The sequence below is a fragment of the Ornithodoros turicata genome, chromosome 1, assembly GCF_037126465.1.
Source record: "Ornithodoros turicata isolate Travis chromosome 1, ASM3712646v1, whole genome shotgun sequence".
Lineage (NCBI taxonomy): Eukaryota > Metazoa > Arthropoda > Arachnida > Ixodida > Argasidae > Ornithodoros > Ornithodoros turicata.
The window spans coordinates 231,082,176-231,110,120 of record NC_088201.1 but is presented as its reverse complement, the minus strand read 5'-3'; the positions used below and the strand labels follow the sequence as shown (position 1 = coordinate 231,110,120).

General features: G+C 45.6%; 1 protein-coding gene across 1 annotated transcript; it reads left to right on the top strand.

Annotated features, from left to right (window-relative positions):
• Positions 1-33: 33 nt before the first annotated feature.
• Positions 34-27,714, top strand: LOC135377152 (uncharacterized). Its single transcript, XM_064609447.1, has 8 exons — positions 34-208; positions 2,360-2,472; positions 7,736-7,958; positions 12,176-12,349; positions 14,361-14,458; positions 18,062-18,290; positions 24,698-24,762; positions 27,623-27,714. Exons 1-7 carry the CDS (start codon positions 110-112, stop codon positions 24,722-24,724), a joined length of 963 nt encoding a protein of 320 aa, XP_064465517.1. The 5' UTR covers positions 34-109; the 3' UTR covers positions 24,725-24,762; positions 27,623-27,714.
• Positions 27,715-27,945: the final 231 nt, after the last annotated feature.

Here is a 27,945-nt window from a genome sequence, read left to right as displayed (position 1 = left end):
ATGATATAGACCATATGTGTCGGTCGTTATAAGAAGCTCGTATCCTCTCTGCGCATTCATTTTCGCTCCAGTACTCTTCTCGTGAGGGGTCTACAAGAACAGAAACGCCATGTCCTACCCAATCCTCTCACCCAAAGACTACACCTTCAAGCAGATGGGTCTCATTGCGACCGCACGCAGCGAGCCCGGCATCCACATTCTCTACCCGGTATGCCCGTTGATATGTGTTTACATGCATATATAGATTGATGGGGTGGCAGGAGACGCTGTGGACCCTGGACTGCTGTGGACGCTGTGGACCCTGGACTGGTCGTAGCTTGTAGCTTCGTAGCTAGTTCCTCTTGATCAATATATAAACTGATGCTCTGAGGCTGGAACAGCATAGAAGGGACAGATACAAACAAAGCCTCAAATTGCCTAAGTTCTTATAAATTGCCTTCTTCTTAGGCAATTTGAGGCTTTGTTTGTATCTGTCCCTTCTATGTTGTTCCAGCCTCAGAGCATCAGTTTATCTCTTGTTCAACAGGTGCCGCTTGCGTCGATTTCCGTCGTATGAATGTGTGTATGAGTGAGCAAAAATGTAAGAGTGAAAGGAGGGTGAGTGAGAGTGAGTGGCTGGTTTGTCGTCCCTTCGGATGACGCACCCCGAAAGTCGCTGGAGAGGCGTGTTAGCTTAGCTCAATTGGTAGAGCCCTGGACCGGCAATCCAGAAGATGTGGGTTCGATCCCTACAGCTGGCTAACCTTTTCAGTGACTTTCATCTTCATCGTTAGTTCCTCTTTCCACGGAAGTCGCTAATTGGATTATCGCAGTTATAAAACGGGTCGCAGATTTCGAAGTATATACATACTTTTTATTTCCAGACATTGTGATAACAGTATATCGACGTAAAAATGTTGGTTCTTCCTGAAAGTTGTTGTTGTAGTGCTCGATCACGTGACGGCATTCTGCGCGCTGATTGCATGGGCGATTGACGTCATCCCAGTGGGATGGCCAGATGAGTTTTCTGTGTATGCGTACGTTTTCTTGGTTTGACACTAGGTGTGCCAGCGTCGGCGTGAACCGCGATGTTGAAAATTCGAGTTTACGAAAACTACGAGGTGTTGAGGCGTGCATTTTCGTATGTGAAGTTGCTTTTGTGTATTCTATCGGTAGCCACTGCAGAAAAGTCTCTCCAGCTTCTGGTCAGTGACCCTTTAAACTAAATTGTCCTAGCGGCCCCGGGGGTTGCTCTACTCGCGCTCGAGAACGAGACCGTATTTTTTGCAGTGTTCTTATTAAGGTTGAAGAGAGTTGTACCCGTAAATGTGTGTTGGTACAGCACTGAGAGCGTCCTTTGGCGAAGTTGTGCGTTTGCAGCGCAGAAGGGATTCAGAAAAAAATCGTGTTTTTTTCTCTGAACCCTCTCCTATGCTGTCACACTCGGGTGGCAGGAACGTATCCATGCCAAGGTTACTGTGTTATTGGGGACACAGAGGGTGGGTAATAAATTCTGGGTTTGGCGTCACATCAAGTGTGCCGTCGCACGTGGGGGGATAGATAATTAACATAAAGAGGCGGGTAACTAGACATTGGTGAGACTCTAATAGCCCGGTTCTACTGTACCCTTACTGCTGGGGGGGGGGGGGGTCCCGAAATCCACCATTAAGAATAAACCGCTTAAGAATAAAATATTAAAGAATAAACCGCTTAAAAAATACACGGTTAAAAATATAGGTCCTAAAATAAACCGCTTACTATACCCGCTTATAGATCACTGTTTACTAATCCGGCATTAAAAATAAACTGTTTCAAAAGCCCCTCACCATCCAGCGCGGAGACAGATTTATTGCAATTTGCGCCGGGTTAGATCAGGTTATGTTAGGTTAGTTTAGTTTGGTTTCGGTTAGTTTTGGATAGTTTAGAATAGTTTGGTCCTGTGAGGTTAGTTTAAGCCCCTTCCTAGCAGTTGATTTGGGCCATACCACGTGATTCTAGCAACTGTAGGGTGGATTTGGGGGGATTCTGAAACTATTTATTTTTAACGATATATTATTAACCGTGCATTCCTTAGCGTTTTTATTTAAACGGGGATATTTCGGCGATTATTATTGTGCGTTGATTTTTAAGGGTATATTCTGGGAGATATATTTTTAACAGTGGGTATTTACGCGTTTATTTTTGAAAGATTATTTTTGATGGTTTCAAACGGGATACACCCCGTTTATTTGCATCATCACCTGATAAAGTGCAGGTCCCGCACGAAAGGTTGTGTGTATTAAAGTTTTATTTCAAAGAGTGCTTCATTCCGTGGACTTGTTGTGTTTCCACTACAGTCATAGAGTATAATATCTTAAGCGTGCCCCATTTTTTCCCCCAGAATGGGTTCACTCACGAACAGGAAGGGGACAGGGGTCAAGTGATCTTCCCGAAGGGTCTGTCAAAGTCAGTGAAATGGATGCACGTAATAAATTTCCCGGACGACAAAAAGATGTAAGTGAAAGTAGGCGAAAGCACACGGACATGAAGATGCTTGTGCGGGCGACACGGGTGCTAAGTGCCAAATGACGCATGTTTTAATGCCCTTCGTGCAGAACTATACGGACAGTTTCAGTCTGTGATGAGCAAAGTACATCAAGATTGTACTTACCGTGTATTCACACGAGGGACATCCTCGCGGAGTATCCTAGAAGAAGAGAAAGCGAAAACACTGCTCACAGAGCCGAAGTTCCGACCCGTGTTATGTTGAGCATTCACACGGCGAGGGATATCGGGGTGGCGAACTGCGCATTTAGCAAACGTCACTTAGCAGACGACATTTAGCAGACGACATTTAGCAGACGACACTTAGCAGACGACACTTATGCCCGGATTCTCGATTCACCCTGAGTGCTAGCGCACGCGAAGGGGCCCTTCTGTCCATGCTTCGTGAATGGACGCAAGGGCATTTGCGCGTGCACTTCACCCTCAGGGCGGAGCGAGAATCCGACCCTTAGCAGACGACACTTAGCAGACGACACCGCCAGCGTGTTTTCCTGTCGTCTGCTACGGAATATCTTGTGGCTGTGTAACAGGATATTCCCCGCGGTTAGCAGTGTATACGTGAAGACCACGACCTACTAGATTATGACGACCATGTCCTGGGCACCCCTTCCATCGCCGCATTTTTGGAAGCTAGCGGTGGCGCTACTCATCGTCCCAGTTATTGCTTCCTCAATTTCTACGATACTTTGTACTTCAGCTTACCTTTGTATTTCTGTACAAGCAGTGGACGTTCCACAGATGTTTTATTCTGCGGTTGATTATCATCATTGTACGCGTTTTCATAGGAGCTATCGCTGTCGTCTGCTACGGTAGTCGTACATATGCTTCTGCGCGTTCAGGATTCAAAGTTCCATCGTCCAATCGTGGCGTGCCGATGAGTGGTGCCCCTGGCGGATCGTGCGGACGGGCTCCTCATAGGGGTTTCTGATTGTGACATGGTCGTTATAGTCTAGTAGGTCGTGGCGAAGACACGACATTGAACGCTCACGCTCACGTGACAGCAGAGAGCTATGGCGGTTTTCGCATCTTCCGCTTCTGGGGGAATGTCGCTCGTGTGAATACACGGTTAAAGTACGACCCCGGAACAAAAACACCGTAAAGATTGTGACATAGCAGTAACTCTTGCGGTGTGAGGAACGTACATACGAAATACCGCATTCGCAAAGTGCGCAGAGTTTATTCGAACGAATTATTAGGAAGTGAGCGTTTCGCCTAAGTGAAGAAAGAGGGCGCTGAAAGCAACACTGCGGGCGTCATCTGGGATGGAAGAATGCAAGCTCCATAGCAGACGACAATGCTGGGTGACGTCGCAGTATCTCCTGCCGAACTGTTGTACGCCTTGCATTTTAGTTTAGGTTTGGTATTGTCACCATTTGCGAGTTAATTATTCGCACAAAGTGAATGCGAACGGCGTTTTCGGTATCGAGGGGGTCGTTCGTGTTCGGTATGATATAAACCTTTTTTTTTTTCGCCTTTCGAAGTCTTTTTTTAAAGTAAAGTACCAAGTACCTATCACCTGTAATAGAGGGTGTCCCAGAGAACGTGTCTATGAATTATAATAATAAAAAAAAACTACGCCACCTAGAATCATGCGGTTAACGGCATTTGTTTTTATTAGGATTTTGCCACCTCGTCATGTGATTGTCATGTATTATAAGTTTAATTATGTAAATATTTGCAAACTCAACTTGGAAATTCGCCAAGTGAAGGTCACTTTTTTACCTCACCAATGTGAAGAGCGAGCGGAATTCACTCAAATTCATGACAATTGACATTGATATTCATGAGCAATCTCATCGAAAAAAATCGCCGACCATCATGCTTTTGCGAGTACCGGACCATAACGCGCGGGGACATTTTGAGCGCAATCGCTCACAGTCCGACGAAAGGAGGTTTTCAAGTGATAGTGGAAAAAAAAAGCGGTTCCTAAAATTGGCAGAGGGCAAGTATTATCCCAGCGAAAGTCGGACGCGATAAGCCATGCTGGTGTTATCCCTTTCTGCGAAGCTGCGGTGGGCTCGGTTTCCAACCTCCTTTCGTCGACCGACAAAGATTGCTCTAAAAAATTCATCGTGCGCTATCTTGTGCGACCTCCGTAGAGCATGATGTTCGGCAATTTTTTTTTCTCGATGGGATAGCTCCTGAATATCTCTGTCAATTATCATTAATTTGAGTAAATGAGACACGATCTTCACATTGGTGGGGTAATAAAGTGACCTTTAGTTGGCAAATTTCAGACTTAAGCTCGGAAAAATTTACATAATTAAACTTAGGTTACGTGACATGCACATCATGAGGTGGGAAAAACCCAGTACGAACAAATATCGTTGACCGCATGACTCTAGGTGGTGTAGTTTTTTTTTTATTATAATTCAATCACACGTTTTCTGGGACACCCTGTATTTCCACTACACCGTACAAAGTGCAATATTACAAGTGTACTGAAAGCCAATGAGAAAGTGACTGGCAAAGTGCTTTCAAGCACTCATCAAGTGCTTAAGTAACCTGTACCGAATCGAGGGGACGTTTCAACAGCCGATAAAACGTTAGATAGTTATATTTCGATTGTTATCGATAGAATGTTTGAGCAAAGTGCTAGTTCAAAAACACGGACAGTTTACAGCAGACTCTTTAATATTAAACAAACAATGCATTTTCACGTGTACGGGAGAATCAGTGCCCCTTGTGCAACCTATTACTTCTCGGCTTATCCCCTCAGTAGCAGACATCGTCTCGCGCTGATATTTGAACAAAGGATATTTCCTTTTCACACAAACGAGAGGCAAGCCCGTTGGAACTAGACACCCCTTTTTAGAAATTATTCGGACGCTTTCCAAGTCCTGCGTTTGCATTGCTAACTCGGTATTTCAATGATATTCCAAGAAGAGTACCTAGAGTACAGTGCAACGTACACAAACTGAAATGTACTTCGAGAACAAGCACTGAGAAACGTACCTACAGTAGCACTTGAGAATATACGCGTGGTACTTGAACTTGAACAGAGCGCTAGCGTCCACTTCCCTCAGAGCCGTATATTAAAAGGGAGTCTGGCCATTAATGGGTCATGCCTATACCTGAAGCTCCACCCACTTTTTTCAGTTTTCCGACCAATGAGGTCTTGAAATATGGGGCGCTATCAATCAACCTATCCTCACTATTTCTCCCTGTATCCAACATGGGCAGCGCCATTTTGGGTGGCAAGTGGATTGGATGGGATTGGAATGGATACCTCTTGCAAATCTGCAAAACTAGTGGGGTTTTGGTGGAAAATGGATGAACGCCATCTAGAGAGCGTAAGACACGCCGGGAATTGTCATCTGCTTCCATCGTTATACGCATGGTTGTACCGCTGCCGGCAGAACCACCTGCTGGGACACATTCTGTTGTCGGCATGATTTTTAAATAAATCTACATAAATAGCTGGAATATAGAAGGCAAGAATGTTTATATACATGAAGTCCAGCAACTAAATATAAGATTGTACAGCACAGTGCCGTTTTTGTTATGACTTCGATATGACCCTGTTCACTAGGCCTAACACCGGCCGACAAAACGTATCATTTTCAGTTAGATATCGGTGGATGAGCATAAGTTGAAACTGATTTCCGAGAAACGTATATGATGATGTACGTTTGCAGCGTAAAATCAGAGTAGTCTGTGAAAATTTTTGGTCACGAAATCTCCGCTTCACTGCGATTGTTTACGTCGCCATTTCGGGTGGCGGTAAGGTGTCATGGCGACCCCCTTGGTAAAAAGCAAACCAATCAGAGGAGCGAAACTGTGATTGACAGGTCGAGCCCCCTTTTTGTGACTCCTCCCAATGGCCAGACTCCCTTTTAATATGCGGCTCTGACTTCCCTGACACACGCAAGCCCCCAGGCGACACCCTGACCACCCCTCCCGCGCGGAGGACTCACCCGCTTCCGCCGGGCACTAGGGTGTCTCACCGAAGAAAAAAAAAATTTTTTTGTCCAAACCTGTACTCGCTGGATCGTTTTCTTTTTTTTTGCTTGGAATTTTAGGTAGACTTTCGACGTGAATATCCGCACAGCTTCTCTTGAAGTCTCCCAACCGGCGCTTACTCACCTACTTCTTCCTCCCGCCATTTCTCTATTCTCTGTCGATGTGTCGTTTACAAAGGTGGTTAGAAAATGTATGACCGTGAGGGTACAAAATAAATAAGCGATATATTTAATGGCAGCATGGGGGACATAAATACCACGTGATACAGGTCTTACACTACCGGGAATGGCACGATAGAACGTAAAAATAAAATACAGCGTGAAATACTTGGGCGCCCACTGAAGTAGCCACGACTTCTCCACTGGCGGTAAAGGTTGACAATATGTTGAATGTACAGCGTGGTACCGACGCAAATATTTGCTGCGCGTATCCACAGTTGAGTGACACCATAGAAAACAGGTAGATAGGAAGTTCCACTAGCAGTCTGAAGTCCTCTAGTTTTTCTTCGCGTTTTTCTTGGTCTGCTGTTACCGTGTCCGTATCAGTGTTGCGGAATGGGCCGATCCATTCACAATTCCATTCCTTGTAATTCCTCGGAATGAAGACTCGAGGGACATTCTCATTCCACCCTATAGAAAAGGTCATTCCCATTCCTGGGCTAAAGTGTTGCTCTTTGAAAACGAAAAAAAAAAAAAGAGAAAAAAAGAAAAGTGAAGGAAAAAAAAAGAAACATGTAACGGGATACTAGATATCTGACCAACAGCCAACGCCGAAAAAAAAAAATCGTATACTGCTTTATTTCGATAAATTTTACGTTCTTCTGTTTCCAACATGAACTTCCGAGAACAAGAACCAGCACCGCAGCGAGCGTTCACGAGCAAGATTGCCCGCACGTACAGCGTTGTAATCCGAAACTATAGACGACCTACGGTTGAATGGTTGCCAGACGCATATAGCTTGAGTAGTCTCCGCTCAAAACCCAGCGTGCTGGAGGCCAGCAATTTAACACCACTCGTTGGCCATTCCATTCCCGCCCCCAAACAGGTCTAATTCCATTGCAATTCCACTCCCAACCAGCTGGTGACTTAACTCCATTCCCATTCCGCTCCGGTGCGCTAAAAAATGGGGCATCACTCCGGAATCATTCCAATTCCGGAATTTGAATTCCCCAACTCTGGTCCGTATCACGGCAATGTTACTAGAAACCTACTTGTACCATGCCATGTTTACATGTACGTTTTATTTTCAGGAAAGAGTACCGCATTTTTTATGAAGGTGGAAAGGAGGAAAAACATTACGTAGACTACACAGTCGACGGCCCAGGGTACGGCCGCAACTTGGGTTTTTATCAAAACGACCCATCGAACAACTCTGAGTACGTCTACAAGGACAGCGGATTGATCAAGGAGAAAGACTTCAAGTACGGAGTTTCTGTAATCCAGCTGGATGTCGATCAGTCCAATGGGATTATGGTAAGCCTTTTTCTCTAACCTCCATCAACAAAGGAACAGCGTACCAGGTATACCTGTCCCTGTCCTTGTACCTGTCTCCTCCACAATATCGCCGAAATGAATATTATTATTACTATTATTATTATTACCTTGTATACTATCCCACGCTGCAAAAGGTTCAGAACGAGTTTTGCAAAACTTCACACCGTCACCCTGCTCTACAGGGTGTGTGCAGAAAAACGTGACCCTCATTTTTACATGTAACTGGTTGTCCACCTACCCGAGGAACTTCCGGTGGCGTACGATGGCGTATTTATGCGTGCGAAAGCTACAAAAATAAGATCCTGGAAGCCATACTCAGCGTAAAAAAATGAACAGAGCTCGAAAACATGCTTCCGTGCATTAGAATGGGGTGGTCATGACAGTGCATGATAGTGCATGGCGCTCTCAGGAGAGTTATGTGCAGGAACCCCTAGGGGTACTACCGATGAGCATCCACGTGGGACATAGTTTCGATTTATGCACAGATAGCTCCCCTAGCGGTACTTGAATACAATTCTCCTGCGTGCGCCGTGTTGCCCTATTCTGATGCACGGAGGCCGAAGTTTTCGTTGCTCTGTCTATTTTTTTAAGCTCAGTATGGCTTCCACGAGTTTTCTGCAGATTTCGCACGCATAAATGCACCATCGTGCGCCAACGGAAGTTTGTTATCTTGGTAGACAACAGGCTATGTGCCTAAATGCGAGTCACGTTTTTCCGCACACACCCTGTATGTGTAAACGCCATCTTAGCCTTCAGTATCTGTGTTGAGAACGTCAGGATGTCTCGCTAGGTCGTTTTCAATTCCGAATGCGCATTTCGAAACCTGAATAATTCTGAGGACTCGTGTCGTGTTTAAATACTGCATCCGGGCTTCTCTGGTGACACACAGTGGCAAAGCGGAACCCTTGATCTGGAACAACGCACGACCTACTACTATACTAGAGACCAGGACATCCGCAAAGCTCCCAGCACCGGGGTAGTAGTTCTGGCAATCGCCGCTTGCCTATGGGATTTGGCGCTAGCTCGCACTATACGTTATGACGTCACTTGCCGTTGCGTCACTTGCGTTGACAACGGGGAAGCAGTAAGAGAGGGATTAGCACGTGCTTAGCAACAGCCTGTGTAGCGTAGCACGAAAGAGGTGGCAAGGGTGACAGTGTCATTGCCTCTCCCCGACAATGTGGCGCTTGCGCTGGCCACTGGTGTGAACTAGTATCCCATGACCCGGCTCTCCCATAGGCGATTGCACAGGGGTGGCATCCAATGCATTGCTCCGTAGGCGAAAGCGTGCTGGGAGAACGCAATGCATCCTGGACAGGTCCTAGTCGAACGTCAAGGCACACGTGACCTTAAAGATGGCGGCAGTAATATGTGCAGATTTGAAAACATCCTGCGAATATCATAATATCCCGAAGATTTTTTCGTCTCTGGGACGTTCGTGGAATGTGAAAAAAAGTGGGACATAGTCGCCAGGACGTACATGCTACGTCTACTGGCTCTCTGCAATGATCGATGGGACATCCAAGTAGTCACTTTGGGATGTCGGGTGGACATCTCAAAGAGGTCCACTTTGAGGTTTACTGGGTTGAGCTAGACTTGTCTCCCACGCGGAGAGAAAAGATAGACCCCCAGAGGAACAACACTTGAACGTGTAGGCGCAGAATTTTGCCACTAACGGGGTGGAATTGTCTAGACGCTCAAGGGTAGAACAGTTCTACCCATGTGGTAGAAATGAAAGGATAGACTTGCTTCTCCCCCTCTTTTTCTACCCCGAAAGGGCTGAGAATCTGTAACAAAACACTTCTACCCCAAAAGCCAGCAAATTGCACCTTTTTTTCTTTCTTAGAGTGTTGACAGGTGTCGAAAAAGGGACACTGCTTACCTCTTGGAATTCTGTTGAGTACCCGTTGCGCGAAACTGTGTGGAGATTTCTTTGTTTCTTTTTTATCTGAGAAGCAGCACACGGCCGTCACAAGCACACGTACCGCGTGAAATCACATACCATATATTAGTTTTCATTACGATCTCCCTGAAATTCGAGTGTCCTGCTTGCCTCTGAGTCAGAGCGAAGGGTGAGGTGCGCCAGCTTAATTCCATTACACGTTCATCAACCAGTGGAGTGAGGAATTGCTTGGAGTCATGCATGAATCATTCACGACCAACATGACGCATGTGTTTACCTGGTTTCGGTTTGAGACATTGAGTATGTCCATTGAAAGTCAGTCTTGCGCGGTGGGTAATATGCCATGCAGGTTCACGTTGAATGCAGATGGCTGTCTCGCTGCACAGGTTTATCTTTCGATTGACATACTGGGTGTCTCAAAGACGCATAGCAGTTAGCAGACACAGGCGTTATCTTTGCCGTGAGTTAATGCTCCAAGCAATTCCTCACTGCAGTGTTGGGCGCAAGTGTAGTCTAATTAATCTGGGGCACCTCGCCCTTCATATTGACTCAGAGGCGAGCGGGACACTCAAATATCGCGGAAGCACGCAAGACTAGTAATATATGGTTATTGCGGTTTCAGTTTTATACTGAGGAGGGAAACTCTAGTGCTTGCTGCGTGCTCATGAAAGCGCTAGCAAGTTACGGTATGGACTCACTTCACAGCGTGACATCACGGCGATGCGTTAGCGCAGCTGCCTTATTTGTACAGATCCGCGTTTTCCGTTTTAATCGGAAACCACCGAAAAACATACGCCGGTTAAATTTTTCCTCGTTCGGCTTTAATCGAAAAACACCGAACACAGAGGAAGATTGCAGGAAAGATGGCAGAGGTATATTGCTGCACATGCCTGGCAAGTTGTTGATGCAGGTCAGAAAACCATACGGAAATATTATGGTTGGGAAAAATGTCCGTTTTATTTTTTCGTTAACGGTAAAACGGCATGGTTAGACGCACAGCGCCGAAAGTACATTGTGGTTTTCATCGCCGATAGCTGTCCGGTAAACGATGTTCAACGCAGGAAACATACCGAAAAACGCCAATTTTGTGCATGTCAGTAAACTGTGAAAAACATACGCCGAATAGGCCCTACCTATTTGGTATGGCCAAAAATCATCCGCGATTGTCATTGAGTGATTTGAGCTTTTTTCTTTTTTTTTAAAGGACAATGCCGCAAGATGTGGCACGCTATACAGAAAGTCCAAATACTCCCTAGACACCCTGCAGTTACACTTCCACCTCTAGATTTTTTTTCTTTTCTTTGAACGCTTTTTCCTTTCTTTCTTCTTTTTTTTTTTTTGTCGTTCTTTGAACCAGCTATAGACTGTTTTCTTGTGAAAATAAAGGGCGGTCAACGCCAAAAGCAGTCAATATACATTTCCTTCTGCGTGACCTCTTTAGACATTCAGGAAAAAGAAAGGGCAAGTTCCGTCTTCAGCCTGTGTCTCTAGGAAATTGGGCACGGGAAATGAAATTCAAAATAAAAACCAAATAATGAGAGAACTGATGTTCTGAGGCTGGAACAACATAGAAAAGACAAATATACATGCAAAGCCTCAAAATGCCTAAGAAACAATGTCCACACAACGTCCAAAATATGTCAACAGACAGGCGAATTTCATTTTTATTCTATTTGTTTATTTCAAAATACTGCTGGCTCTTCTGGTGCCATTTTCATAGGGATTGAGGCTTTGTTTCTCCTTCGTCAAATGAAGTATTCCCTCTCTCTCAAGGGTCAATACACTTCCGACAATCAGTTTCGATGGTAGAGCACGACGGGCCTTCTACACTGTAACTAAGAAAACTCCTTTATAGGTGTAATTGGGGTGAATTTGGGGTGTATCAGTTGCTTTACTCCCTTATTACACCTTAAAGATTTTTTTTTTCAAGGCACAGGCAGGACTTGTCTTGGCCTCACTGTAATACCTGATACCTTCATCTTCGTCGCTATGTTGGTGGACACTCTTACGTTTTGTATTGTCCGGTGACCATGTGGTTCTTATTGCAGTGCATGCAGTGTATTATAGGTAATCCAAATAAAGGTTACGCCTGTTATTTTAACCGCTGTGTTTCCGTTGCCCCCGGCATAACACCGTTACTGAAGGGTGTTGTCTTGCCTGGGGGTGTAGACATACACCAAAAAAGGGAGTCAGTTAGGGTATCGTCAAATTACACCCAAAAAGGAGTTTTAGAGTGTATGATTTCGCTCCACTACATACGTTCTTACGTGCAACGAGGACCTCTTCATTTAAGGTGAAATGGAACGGACAAGACATGTGGTCGAAACGCGCCAACCTCACCCTGGACATCAGCAAGCTCACTTATCACCAATTTGGAATGGCAGCTGAACATACTGTCTTTAACGCCACCCTCCTGGAAATTCATGTCACCTACAAGGGAGATGCAAGTGGTGATGTGTTCAATCACGTGAGTATGACGCGTGGAAATGCATTTAAAAAGAAAGAGAATCCATAATGAAACTCCAGACCAGGGGAAAACTAAATAAGAAAGGACGCACACTTGAATCTTTTTTTTTTGTTACCTTTATCAAAACACAAATAGACGAGACTTCGTTGAAAGCAACACGATCGAGCCCTCTATTTTCCAAAACATTTCCGATATATCGCAGCATTGTTAAACAAGAAATATATAGCAAGCCGGCAACATTTTCCTCTCCGACGCGCATGGGTTTGGGGTGGAAGAATATCACAATATATTTTTTTTAAATTATGTTCTATGCCAGCTGACGAAACTAGCTGTTGAAGACCCCGAAGGCCTTGAAACTAGCCCTTTGTTACGTGATTGGAAAGGGTACCAAGAGTTTTCCAGAATGGGGACCTCCCTCCCCAAAGGGAAGAGATGCGAAGCCCCTGAAAAAAAAACCCGGAAATTTGGAAAAAAAAAGTTTTTTTTTCGTTTATTTTTCTCGTCTCCGGCAAAAAACTGACAAAATTTCCAGGCCACGTAATTGAATTCTGTGCTTCGATGCGTTCCAACCCGCCAACAGTGCCTTAGGTGCCTCTAATCCGCCAACAACCACCAACTTAGAGCACCGTCTGGCTGCTCCAAGCGATCGCCATCGCGTTCACATAATGTCGGAGTTCTGGTCGGAGTAGACGGGTTGTTCCAATTACCTACCGCTGAGTAGACAGCAATCTAATGGGATGCTCTGCTCTGCATTTATGCCTAGAGGGTGAACACTACTAAGGTTTCTAGCTCATTGTATGCTGTGGCTTGGCCGGCAGTGCTTCGACTCAGCAGTAACCGCGTTTGTTTCCATTTTTTACAATTTTTCGCAAAAAAAAACCGAAAGAAAACCTTTTTTTTTTTCGAGCGATCTAAAATTTCCGGAAATATTGCACCTCTAGTCCTTGCGGGGCAATTGCTAGGTACCTCCGTTTCCCATATATGCGTGTTGCAGATACGTTCTCTAGTGACAGAAGACAAAGTTAAGCACAGCAGCAGAGCAGCTGCCGACATGTATGCAATTATGTGCTGCAGCTGTGCATTTAGGGCGCAAGGCATGACAATGGGATAATTCTGTGTCGGAAATACACCGTAAAAGGTTTCACTCAAGTTCACCATGCAGTCATTCAGCGCTCGATGTGTTAAGGTGCGTCGCATGATTTGGGGGATGAGCAGGAGCGTACGCCGTTTTCCTAACACATCCAGTCAAGTCACTGTCAAGTGTTACTGAGAAGGGGTACAACGAGAAGGACGTGGTAGGCGCTGCTCCGCGTTCAAGTTTCGTTTTCAGAATAGACACTATGCGTTCTAAGCCTAATGCATGCCCTTGGACAAATATCTGTTTCCCGGAGCTTTTCAGAGTGACCAGTTAGATGGAAATGTATACAACCTGTTATCAGTCCCAGCCGGCGTTCACACGGGGCAACTTTTCCCAGCAACTCGAAGCAACTCAAACCAACGTCTTTCGAGCAATTTCGAGTCCGCGCTCACACGTAGCAACTCGGTAGCTCCATCCACAAGCAACCTTATCGCGGCCGGAGAATGTGGGTTCGAATCGAACTGGTGGAATCGTTTCTTTAGCTGCTGTTTATGAAATTTCAGTCAGTTTTGTTGCGCGAATAGATCATTATTACCTTCCAGTAATGGCAACTGATACGTTTTCGTGACATTAGTAAGAAAAAGGAAAACTTATTTTTCAGCTGCATCTTAGGGAATTGAACCAATGAATCTGCGCACGAAATCCACAACGCCCTCGGGAGTCACGTGGCAATGCTCCCCTCGCTGATTGGCCGGTGCGCGAGCAACTTGTGAAGTTTTCGGTCGGGGAGCGGTTCGCAGCAACTCTGAGCAACTCGAGCTGCTGGAGGTTGCCGACTGTCAGCAACTCTAAGATTGCTCATAGTTACTGAAAAAAAAGTTGCCCCGTGTGAACGCTGCCTCAACAATTGCAACAATTCCTCAACAATTTCAGGGACAAGATTTCACAGCGCTGAAGTATGTGGATGAAGGCACTGTCATAATGCTGAGTCCCGGAGCTTTGCTAATATGGGAGGGCAAGGCAGAAACCGAGTAAGTTCAAGCCCGTATTATTACCACAATTCTCGACCTAGCCACACTGGTAGTACCACACCCGAACACGAATTTTGCTGCAGGACGTGCAGGACATGCTGCAGGACCAACTTCCAGTGGCACGACGACCCATTTACGCAATCGAAACCAAGGGGGGGAAAATCGTCCAAGAAACCGAAGCTCTGCGGCACAACAGCAGAGACGGAAATTTTGAACTTAGTGAATCTTGAACGGGCTGCACTAATGTGAACGCGGAGGTATCTGCAGGGTTGTCAGCGGGTTCCGCTACGGGCACTAACGGTGCGTAACGCAAAATAAGACAAATAAGCATCCTCGTGGTTCTGAACGTCGGTGTAAACACGTAATGCTCCCCTAGCGGCAGCTGAGAGCAACTGTACAAAGACCGCCACGTCTCATTCGAAACGCACGGAGGGCAATGTTTCCGTGGCTACACTTTTTGTGAGGCGGTGTTTGCTCACCGCGGATCTTCGTTGATGCATGGGTGAGGCCTCGTCGCGTGAGTTTGAGGGAGAGGAGGTACCGAAGAGGGGCGCAAAAGTTGCAAGCCGACCAGTTGCTGATGCCTATAGTTCATACCGTTGAAGATAGACGAGAAACCAGGGGACATCACGAGGAAAGCTTACATACACACTGGCTTAACGCGACAATCACACAAATTGTAATATGACGTTTGGATATGCCTGTTCGTGCATCATCATCAGAATGAAGCAAAAAAGGGTACGCCGTTTGAGTTCTACTTATTTATTTATTTACATACGTTGAGGACCCCCAAAGCAGGGTTCGGAAAAACCCGTTTTTTTTTTTTTTTAAAGCCCGCCCCAGTGGGTTTTTTCGGGTTTTTCGGGTGGGTTTTCGGGTGCTGGGATTTTTTTTTTTCGAACTGCTGCATATGACACGCAACAGCCGTCCTCCACCTATTTTTCATGTTTCTGGAAGAAATAATTGTTTGCCGCTGTAGAATTTACGGTAAAGTAACCTCCGAAGCAGTCGTCCCTTTTCCTTCTTTTCTTTTTTTCCCTTCGTTTCTGTATTTCACCCGCGTGTGGGCTTTATTGGGTTTTTCAGCCCGGGTGGACCCAAAAAAACCCGGGTGGTTTTTTTTAAACTGGGTCGATTCGGCGAACCCTGCCCCAAAGGGGTAGTACAAACGGAGGGGCAAGGAAAAAAACAAGGAAACCAAGCATGTAAAAAAAAAAAAACAAGCGAATAGCAAAAATATTGCAACAGATGTACAACCAATATGAAATAGATTCGCAGTGCTCACTAGAAATGACATTGGATGAATGCAAAAGGAAAAGACGGTCGAGGTGAGAAAATGAAAGAAAAGAGGTGGCGGAAAGTGACGCTGGAGCGATAATGAGATGTAGGCTATGTTTTGTAGTGTTGGGTGATGGCAGCCCTAAAGTGGGCGGAGTCTTGCATAAAAACGATCGACTCTGGCAGGTGATTCCAGTGCCGAATTGTTTTAGGAATGAAGGAGTACATGAAAGAATTAGTATGACATTGTGGGGTTCTAATCTTGTGAGCGTGGTCGTGACGTGAAGAGATGTATGCCGCAGGGGGGAGAAGACGATCACGAGCGTTTCTGTTATAGAATAGCTTATGGAAAAGACACAGACGGAAGACCTTTCGTCTGAATGTGAGATGGTCCATGCAGAGGTCTTCTTTTAGTCCCGAGACGCTACGATCCGATGAATAATTGGAGGTGATGAAGCGTGCGGCCCTGTTCTGAACTGATTCCAGGGCATGTATCAAATATTCCTGGTGTGGATCCCAAACAGCAGAGGCGTATTCTAATTTGGATAGTACGAATGCTCGATAAGAGCATTCGTGGCTTATGGCTTATGGTTCGTGGCTTATCGCACTTATGGCTTAGTAACGAGCTTAGCTTTCCTCGTCCAGTTTCTCCCACGTAGCAGGCACTGCATTCTTCACATTCCAACCTGTATACAACACCACACTCTTCCATGCGGGGCAACCTCTGCACCTCCTCTGTGGCGCACCGTTCTTCTTTCTGATTCTGATGATGATGATGATGATGCCCGAACAGGCATTGAAACGTCGTATTACATTTTGTTGCATTGTTGTTTGCGTTAAGCCAGTGTGTGTGTGTAAGCTTTCCTCAGTTCATATGCCGTTGTTAATTTCACGCGTTATACTGTCACCAGCTCCCGTGGCATAGTGGTTAGTATGATCGCTTTCCACGCCGAGGTGAGGTTCCACTGGGAGGTGACACGGGTTCGAATCCTGTCACCTGTTTTCCCTGGGTTTTCCGAAGACTTTCCAGACGAATGTTGGCACAGTTCCCCCTGAAGTCGGCCCAGGACGCATACTAACCCCCTCTATTCCCCACTCCTTCCTGCTGTACTCTCTCCATCTGTCCACCTCTGTACGCCGCTCATGGCCACAGTTGCTTCGCGGCGCTAACACGAAATTTAATAAAAAAGGAACACGTTAAGGATGGTTCACACTGCCATGTTCGCGCTTACGGGCTACGGGTTGCGCTTACGTTGTACCCATCTCGTTGCCGGATACGTTCCTCCATCGTCCACATTACTACGTTTCGGCGCTCCGTTCCTGCAATGAGCAGCGGCCTCCTAGAGCGCCATCCTTCGGAAGAAAAGTGAAATAGAGCCACAGAGTAGCATATGGCGTCCAGCACCATGGTGCCAGCTGCTTTGGAAGACAATCAGACATTCCTTGACGATGTTCTTAACTGTTGATGCTCTTAACTTAACGCCATCGTCGACAGTGCAACGTACAACTCGCTACTTCGGACAGATTCATTGAGTGAAGATATCACCTGACAGACCCATTGCTATGCTAACTGTCATCCATGAGTTTTCTTTTTTCGTGGCATCCCTGTAGTCGCTTCTTTTGCCATTGTATAGCCAGGGAGACTTCTCAACTTGGAGAATAAGAACTTCTAAGGCATCCAATGTTTCCGCCATCTTTGCAAGGAGACGCGCGAGACAAAACGCTCGCGCGGCATCCGAAATTTTCTGCCATCGTATTGGCCAGTGCGCTTACGGTTACGGAGCTTGCGGGAGAAAAGTTGCAGTTGCCTCAACTCCTTGCGGAAACGATCTTGGGGGCGCCGTCTCTTCGTCGTCATGGCAACCCCCACCGTAAGCGCCCGTAACCCGTAGACGCAAGCGTAAACGTGACAGTGTGAACCAGCCTTTACTGTTCCCACGGCAACCGACTACGGCAGAACGAAAAGCACATGCAGCGGGAAAAAGTGGACCCGACCGTACCCCACGCGGTACGGTTACCTCCGCCTACGCAGTTGACCAATGAGCGAATGATCATCCCTGCTCGTTTATGGCACACTCGTCTGTTATTGGCCAAACACGACCGCCTTCGGTATCAAGAAAGCATGCACCTGCGCAGTGTGACGAACGACAACCTCACTCACATTTCGCCTCCACACCGCGCCCGCAATGAAGACAAGTTGTAGTGGGGACTAGGCTTAAGCACTGCACGTGGCTACGTTGGCGGTGCGATTAATTACTATCACAATGTACTTGTTAGCTTATATGTCAGGCACAATGTCATCTCGATGCGTTTGACGTTTTACAGCGATGAGATCACCATCAAGGATAACGGCGTTCAATTGTTCAGCCACAAGGGAAAGACCGACTCCCTGCGTGTCATCACGAAGGTCATGCGCGGCCAAATCGTGACTGGGGAAGCAGGGAAGCCTCCCACGCTGGTGACTTCCACCAGATACGACATACCGGCCTCTGGTTCAACGAACTATTTGGCAGTCGAAGTGAACAAACATTTCAAGCTCACCAACTGCGTTGTGGTAAGTAATCGCTTTGTCCTGTGTGACTGTGTGTGTGTGACTTTTCAGTTTTAGTTTTGTGTTCTTCCTTTCCTTTCCTTATATCCTTTGTTTTTTCTTTTCTTCTTTCCCTTTCTTTTCTTCTTTTCCTTTCCTTCCCTTTTCTTTACTCCCCCTTTTTCTCCTTTTTCCTTCCCCTTTTTCTTCGTCCTCTTTTCTTTCCTTCTTCCCTTCTTTATCTCTTTTTGTTTGGAGTAGCAAGCCGACCTTCGTCTCGCTGCCCTTTCCTTTCTTTTTCTTAATAAACATATCCCCCCCACCCCCCGTCTACCGATTGGTACGAACCCTGGAGGAAAGAAGTAAAGGAGGCGGCTCTTCGACAGAAGAGAGCAGCGTGGGGCAAGTGACCTGAGGATAGGAGGTGAACTGTAGCTTCCTTGGAGCCATGCGAGGATGGCGTCACCTGAATAGCCCAATGAGGTCGCTTTGCAGACGCCACTGTCGGGGGGTCACTTCGGCGCACTGCCACCACACCTATCCATGCTTTCCGAGACTATGCGTTGTTGGGGGCTCCCGTAGAGATGCATATGTAACCGAAACCGGAAGGCGAGCGGTGACGTCACTGGAGTGCCCCCCCCCATCTCGGCTTCACTTCTCAGAGCCATAGGGCTCCTCCTCTCTCTTTCTTTCCTCCATGGTACGAACGGTAACGCTTCTTCTTTACAGTAGGCTGTTTCAGTGAATCGTTCTTGCTGAAATGGGTCGACTAAAGGTTCCGCTGCCGCGCAATGAAAGGATTGCATTCCGAGTCCTTCAATCTCCTCATTGGCTCGACTAAAAAGCTGACTGTTTGCTGCGGTCATATAGTGCGTCTATTTATCAATTGCAATAGCCGCATATACGCGTCAAAACAAGGCGTTCGCCCAATATTTTCAATAGATCAGAGGAGAGAACGGCGAAGACAGAGAAAGAAAACGTCCTCTTACCACTTCCTCTTCTTCAGGTCTTTCGTAAAAGTGCGTTGTATCTCGCAGAGGTATGTTGCCAGTTCTTCTCCTGGTAAGCAGTTCGATCCCAGGGACTTATATTTTTATTGCCAGCTTTGTGGAAGCCCATCGGACATTCATAGAAGGCGCCTCACCAGAGGGCTCTTTTCACTATCAGGGGTGGATATATTTATTAAATAAACGAAGGAAAGGAAAAAGTTAGCCAGGCAAAGAGCCGGCTGGCTATTCTAAAATAGCAAAAAGGGGGGAAACGGAAAATGAGAACATGGAAAAAGAAAGAAAGAAGGAATAAAAGAGACACTACAGGTTTTCCCGCTCATTTTAATCCATTGGTCACTGAATTTGACCCAAGCGCTACCCAATTTAATCCAGTGCCGAAACAAATTAATCCAGACACCAACCAATCTAATCCTAGCGCTACCGAACTTAATCCAAGCAACACATGCAAATGCATTCCGTATGTATTCAGTCATATCATGACTGGATACACAGTAAACAATTGGATTAAATTGGGTAGCTCTTGGATTAGATTGGTTGGTGTCTGGATTAATTTGGTTCACCACTGGATTAAATTGGGTAGCGCTTAGATTAAATTAAGTGACCAATGGATTAAAATGAGCGGGAAAACCTGTAGAACACCGTCACATGCAGTTCACGAGTCCTCAGGCTTGGAGAAAACCGATGAGAGCGGAAGTGACAGCTTCGGGTTCACTATGAATTTTCGCTGGATCCTTCGGGTAGCAATGTGGGCTCCTGCCATAGTACAAGTACCGAAATCATTAAGGTGGAGCCAGACATCTACAAGATACTCAAAAATGTATTTAAGCTAAGATAATAAATAACGTAACGTTATAATGTAATTAAGATAACAGTATAAATACACGAACATTTAAGTAATTAAGATAGAGTACAAAATACTTCGAAAAGCATTTCAAACACAATTAAGATAGTATTTATCCTTGAACGCAAAAAGTCGCCCGTCATTGGTCAATGCGGCAAGTCGCCGCTACATGAATCACCTGAACCCCGCGCACTACGCTAGCCGCCGCTGTGTGATAGGAGTCATCTAAACGCAAGTCCCAAAAAGATGACAAAGAGATACCAACAACTCCACTAATTACATGTGTGAACCAGAACAAAGCAAACTTCTAGCAGGTCCCTTCTCGGCGAGGTCAGAATTCAGCACTGTTAGAAAAAAAGGTATAAAGAAGGTATAATAATGGGCTATTGTACCTTTTTTATACCTTCTGTTGCAGATATATACCTTTGGAGGGTATAGAAAAGGTACAAAGTTCCGATTTATACCTCCAAGCATGCACAAGGGTATAAAAGAGGTATGAAGCAGGGATAACGTAACATATTTATACCTCATTATCACGTGTTTATACCTCGCGCATAACATACAACCGAGGCTATACCTCCTAAGGTAAAACTGCAGGCTGTTTATACCTTCATCGTTTTTATACCTTTGCTTGCACCACGTGTTGAATCACATAATTTTCTTTTGTTGAAGCGGTGTCATTTAAGATAAGCACTAATTTGTTTAAGAAACACAGACTTCGTTAGAGTTGCATTTACAATCTATAGGTTGAGCTTATGACTGCGTTATATGTGTACCTGAAATAATTAGATCTTGCCGTTCTCACGCGTATGGTTGTCCGCCAGGCAAAGGGTGCTCCACAGTTTGCGAAGTCGCCAAGCCGTATATCAGTATTTGTTGTCCTTTAGATGTCGATATCTGGATTTGATCGACCCAAACTGCCAAACTCGCGGAACGGGTATTCCTCTTTGAACCTTTTCTTTTTATATATTATTTTATTTTATATTTGTCTTTATACGAGGAATTCGTGTGGTGTACTCGAGCGTTACTCTTAAATGGTTTGCATATGTGAGTGTGGTAAAAAAGAAAAAACGTTTTTCTTCTCATCAAATGTTATTTCAACTCCCTCTCCTAAAATTTTGTCGCAAACTGGATTAGAATATACCTCTGCAGAGGTACAGTTTATGTGAAGAAAAGGTATAAATTCTATACTTGCACTAGGGTATAAACTATATATACCTTTCCGGAGGGTATAAATTTATATCCTAAAAGGTACGAGTTATTGCACGGGCGATTTATACCCTAAAAGGTATAATTTTTTCTAACAGTGAGCGTCTCCGCGTCAAGGCACACGTAACAGAACCCTGGCACGCCAAGGATTAGTACACACGGAGCAAGATCTCTAAATGGAGACTTTTAAGAAGGGCCAATGTCCGGGTCTAAAGTCACTATCCGTGTCACGCCCGAGGGACTCAGGAAATTTGCACTGAACAAACGAGATAATGGAAAGACGAGACACAGAAAGTTTGAGAGGGAGATACAAAATATGTAATTAGAGTATTGAGTAGAAAATACCAGAAAATGTATTTTAAATAGCGTATAAATACACAAAAGAAAAAAAGTATTGAGTAGAGTACCAAAATACCCCAAATTGTATTTAAAATACAGTATACAATACAATACTCCAAATACGCACAAATCTGGGTGGAGCAGATGGAGCAGCTTACCTTCAAGAGGCACGACCGCAGGCAGTAGGCTCCATCCGTGGTTGATGAACCCCAAGAAAAGGTTGATCCTTGCGACGTCCTTAGAAAATAGCTTCGTGCTGAGAGTGTTAAACCGTTGCAGGTGCAGATGGAAGATGCGGCTTGAGATATCTATACAATCAATCTGGTGTGGCCCACCAATGTAGTCACGGGAGTAGAATCAACATACACAACCGACCAGTCCAAAGAACACAAGATTAATCCACGTGAATTCCTCACGCCCCAAATTCCCGCTCTCCAAACCATTTTTGTCATCCTTCTATCGCACCTTTCCCATTCGAGACTGTTGACAATTGAGACTGTTGACAATTGAGCCTCTGTATGCAATAAGGGGATAAGTCGAAAAATCCCGAACCGAGAAAACTGCAAGTGAATACTTGGTAAAGTGATTGCAGATGAGTTTCCTCAAGTAACCCAAATCCAAAATATGTAACATATATGCATGTGTCTACGCTACATGCATGTCCTGTTAGCACCGCTTCTGAGTGTGTGACTTAGCAGAAATTGAACAAAACACAGCAGCATGACATATCCCCTTTTCCTATAAACACCACACGGACAGAGTTTTCGTGCAGGAAAAAAAAAAAAAAAAAAACAGTTTTCACGAGTCGGACTTTCATGGTGATGGCAGGATGGCCGAAGTTACTTTTGTGCAGTGGAGCAGCCTAGATCGTGATTATCGTGGTGCTGAACAAGCACAGTATTGAAGATAATGTTCCGTATGACCAGCAAAATATGATTTATTAGCATAGTGCATACATTTTTCCGATTACAACGCTCAGTAGCAGTGCTGACACGGTCACGTGAGGTAGGAAGAACGCGTTTTTCGAGCGGAAGTCGAAGTCGATTTCGGCATCGTAGCAAAATTTAAGTTACATCATTTGTATGCATGTGTCGAAACGGGACCGGATCTGTCTGTCCATCCCATTGACACACATACATTTCCCGTTTCTTATCCTCCTACACTCTAAGGAAAAAAGGAGTGCTTGTACTCCTTCTGGGGACTAATTGCCTTGCCACCAAAAATAGTCCCTTTTGGGAGTAAATGCACGGGAGTAAATGAGTGTCACAGAGTGTAAACTGCGTTTCCCGCGCAGTTGTAAGAGTCCCAAGTACATAATTCGTGTTCATGCGTGAAAATACTTTGAAGCAAACCGTCAACCGTAATATATCGCGTGATATAAAAACTTGCGCCATTCATAGGGCACAATTTGCGGAGAAAGATGCGCTAACTGTTTCTTACTCTGTGTGGTTGGGATAATGCTACATGGTCTGAGTCATACAGCCTGATGCCGCACAAATTGACCAAGGGCACATATTTACGTAGACTGTTGCATTCAGGAGACCATGCGCGAAGTTTAGTGACGATTTGCAGTCCTGGGGAGTAAATGTCGGGACTAAATGTCGGGGTAGGGGACTAAAATGGGGAGTAATCCCACACTAGGGGAGTAGAATCTGCAATTACTCCCCGTTTTACTCATTTTTTTTTTCTTAGAGTGTATAGTGAGTCAATAAATTGCAATACGGCCCTAAAGCAGGTACATACTGGTATGCAGATGTCATTGCAGCAAAAATACTAGAAAGGGGATAATCCGACTTATCCCCTTATTGCATACTGAGGTTCAATTAGTGTTCGTGAAGTCCGTATCGCATCGGCTCTGTCGACCAGCGACCTCATCACGTTTGCCCGAGTCAACATCTCCGGCGTGTTCGAGTGCCGTGCCTGGAACTCCCAACTCGGCGAACTACAGCTGACCACATTCTGCGTAGGCTCTTTCTTTGAGATAACCGCTGGTTCGGCGCTTCGCTTCCTCTTGGGCATCCACCAAGTATAGGACCTCAGGATATCGGCTTTCCGAAGGATCACACCTTGTGTATATAGCGGCATCAGCGTAGATTCGTCGCGAGGACTTGGCGTACCGTGTCGAATCCCACAATCCTTTGCGAAGTTTCGGAACTGGGCGAGAAGTGCGAGTCGTGGTCTGACGGGATCTCGTTCGGGTATAGACGGAATCGAGAAAATGTCAACTTCATTTTGCTAGCGAACTGCTCTGGATATCGTAGTCTTGAGTACAGAGGGTCATTAAAAAATCCCATTAAGACGTCTGATGAATGTGTGTATGTGTGTCTTTTACCGAATAGCGCGAAAGGTTTTGATGTGCGCAATTGGTTCCCTCCGAAAGAAAAAAAAAACTAACATAAACATGCCTCCGTGCGTTCACCCTTAACTCGTCAATCCGGGTATAACGAGAACGAGAATGTATGATGCTATGTAACGGATGAGGTTCGCTGGTCAGTGAGGGTCAGCGCCTTTTTGCCTTTGCCGCCGTAGACCAGTTTTGCCAGTTCTCCGGGAGAATTGTGGATAGAAGGAGCAGCCCAACCATAACAGAGCCAGGAGCAATGCTTTGTGCAGAACCCCGAACAGCCTTGTAGCAGACGACAGCGGAGTAGCAGACAACATTTTTCTGGACCAATCAGCGAGCGTGATCCTTGTAGCGTCAGCGCCAAGTTCCAGGCAGATGAGAGGCTTGTACTGCTCTCCACCGCCGTTCCGCCATGTGGCGCCATTTTCTGCGGCGTGCTTTAAATTCAATTTCTGCGATAATTATGACCCTGTGGTGTGAATTACTTCGCATGGCGCAGCTTACTGGCCTACTTAGCAGCTTTATAGGAAGAAAACAGGGCGTTAAAAATTACTTCTGTGCTACTCTAAGCCTCCCCCAGACTGGGAAATCGTTCTGGTAGAGTGAGAGGCAGGAAAATGGCGAAGTTCCCGTTTCACAAAGGGACAAGAGTTGCGTCGGTATTCATGAAACGAAATATTTTCAATAGGTGACCGGAATCCTCGGAGCACCGTGAACCACGAGGAGACCGCACCTACCATTGCCTACAGTAATGTGAGTTATCGCCACTATCACACTACCTTTTTTTATTAGGGGGCAGGCAAGGTAAATCTAAACTGGTAGCAAAAGCCAGCGGGACATACCAAATCGAACCCACCCATCGGCACGGCTATCCTCATAAGGCGCGAGCGGTCTTTGATGTTGCTAGTAGGGGTACGATTGTAAACACAAAAAAAATATGTATATTTGGGACATGCGTATGGATTTTGTGTGCATTAGTAACTTAGTCATGACTCTTTCAATGCAGGAAAAAGCTTCCTGTTGCCTCACTAAGGTGCCCCAGAAAACGTGTAATTGAATTAAAATAAAATAGGTACGTCACCTGGAATAATGCGGACAACGACATTTGCTCTTAATAGGTTTTTGCCACTTCCTGAGGTGAATGTCGTGTAAGGTAAATTTCATTATGTAAATTTTTGCGAACTGAAGTCAGAAACTTGCCAAGTAAAGGTCACTTTTTTTTGCCCCACCAATGTGAAGAACGTCTCTACACTACCCAAATTAATGATAATTGACAGGAACATTCAGGGGCTATCCCATCAGAAAAAAATAGCCGAACATCATGCTCTACGGAGCTAGCGAGCGACGAAGTTTCCAGCGCAATCCTTGTCAGTCCGACGAAAGGTGGTGGGAAACCCAGCCCATACCTGCAACGCAGGAAGAGATAACACAGGTATGGCTTATCGCGCCCGACTTTCTCTGGGATCGCACTTTCCCTCTCCCAATTTCAGAAACGGTCACTTTTTCTACTATCACTATGTGAGCTGGGTTTGGAACCTCCTTTCGTCGGTCTGAGAGTATCCTAAGTATAATTATGTAGACATTTTGCGATCTGAGCTCGGAAATTTGCCTAGTAGAGGTCACTTTTTACCCCACCATTGTGAAGAGCATGTCGAATTTACTCAAATTCATGATACTCATCTGATTCATTATTCATGATAATCAACTGATTCATTCATGATAGTCAACATCACTGCCAATATGGCAGTGATGTTGACGAGCTCATCGTGTCATCGGAAAAAAATAATCGGACATCATGCTTTCATGCTTTTCGGAGCCCCGGATCGTAACGTGTGACGACTTTTTGAACGCAATCGCGGCCAGACCGACGAAAGGAGGCTACAAGCCCAGCCCACAGATTGACGGTAGAAAAAGTCACAGTTTCCTGAAACTGAGGGAGGGAAAGCATGATCCCAGCGAAACCTGGACGCCGTAAGCCATACCTGTGTAATCGCTGTCTGTGATGGCAGTGTGGGCTAGGTTTCCAACCTCCGTTCCTCGTACTGACAACGACTGCGGTGAAAAATTCGTCGCGCGCTATCCTCTGGCACCTGGGTAGCGCGTTGATGTTCAGGGATAGTGCCAATGGGATAGTTCCTAAATATTCCTGTCCATTATCATTAATTTGCTTAAATTAGACACGCTGTTTACGTTGGTAGGGTTAAAATCGTAACCTGTGCCTCGCAAATTTCCGACTGGGGTTCACGAAACTTATGTTACACGACATTATTATGAGCAGGTGGCAAAAGCCTAGTAAGAACACGTGACGTTGATCGCACGATCTATGTGGTGTAGGTTTTCTAATTATCACTATTGTAATTGAATGACACGTGTTCTGGGACACCCTGCATACGAAATCATCAGCCTCCACGAGCAAGTTTTCGCATTCTGCTCGCTTGCGCATCTGTGGGCTGTTTATATCGGTTATATCTCCCTGAGTATGGTTCCCTCAAGTTTGGTTATGTTGGTGAGCCGAAGGCTTTGGAAATTTTCGCTACAGCTGTTCGGAATACAAGCGGCAACGCAGTACGCCGATGTAAAAGCGCCATGCACTGCCTATTATTCATACCGCTGACGTCAGGTGTTACGGCATTCGTGCATAGTTTGGATAGACGGCGCTGATGGTCTCTATCATGGCACCACGATGAAGACGAGGCGGTTGGGGGCGGGGGGGGGGTTGCTACCTGTTTAGGTAAACATGTTACCTTTGTTTAGGATTTTTTGAAGCAGTGGGGGTGGGCGAGGGGGGGCAGGGCTTCTGCGAGTCAAGTGGCGCCCGCAGCTACATTGTCTGGGCTCACAAAAGCTACGTTTCTGGAACGTAGAGAGCTAAAATAATTCATAATCTGTGTTGCAACGGCAATGTTAACTTGCTGAAGCCAGTGCGTACGTCAACGTACCCCCTTGCCCCCCCCCACCCCCGTGACGGCACGCCTTCGCATGGCTTGACTAATATTGGATTGTTATTACAGGGGGAAATAGTCATTAACTGTAAAGGTGTTCTAACATCGAGAGTCCAGGACTTTTCCGTTTCTTTGTTGTCTTAAGTTGTCTTTATTTAAGTTTTCTTAGGTGAAGTTTTCTTTATGTCTTTATTAAGTTTCCGTTTCACTAAAATTATGCAGTGTCTTTTCAGTTAATGCAAATCGGCGTATGGAGGAACGAGACTGGTTGTCCTGTTCCATTGCAAATTGGAAGCCACGGGAAAGGAATATGTTGCCAACGATAGTTTTGTGTTTCTAGCGTCCGCGCAGCCGTTTGAAGCAGAGTTTCTCAATTCCTGGACAGACGCCGTGCTGTACCGCATCAAAATGTTATCCCAAACTGGTGCATGTGCAGTGCTCTCATTGGTCTTCTCAAGTCACGTGTCCTGTTCGAAGCTTCCAACGCGATGAAATTGAGCCCTTATTCGTTCGTCACTTGTCCTTCCCTTTGGGGTGCCTCCTCCTATTCTTTTCCATGGGTCTTAAAAGACCACACGGGCCGTGTCTATGTAAATACTCGATACGTAGAACACTACACACACACAGCAGCTGATTTCGTAACGCTGTTTATTCTTTCTTTTTTCTTGCAGTAGCGAAGACTGGAAGGCAGCTTTCTCCGCACCGACGCACGACACCCGATGGCGTCAAAAATGTGTTTGAAATAAACCCACATTCGCTCTGCTGCACGTGTTGTCACTTTATTTGAATTAAACCCGTTTTATTTGCACGAGGGAGTTGGGCTGTGACAAATGGTGGAGAAAAGAAAAAAAGGAGGGTCTGTATGCACTCCAGGCTGTCTTCAGGAGGAAGCCAGTTCTGTCTGAGTTGTGGTAAAGGTAACGCCAGCTATCATTCGAGAAGGGAAACTATTTTATGTAGCTTTAGGGCCACTTTAGCAGTGCTAAGCAGCTCG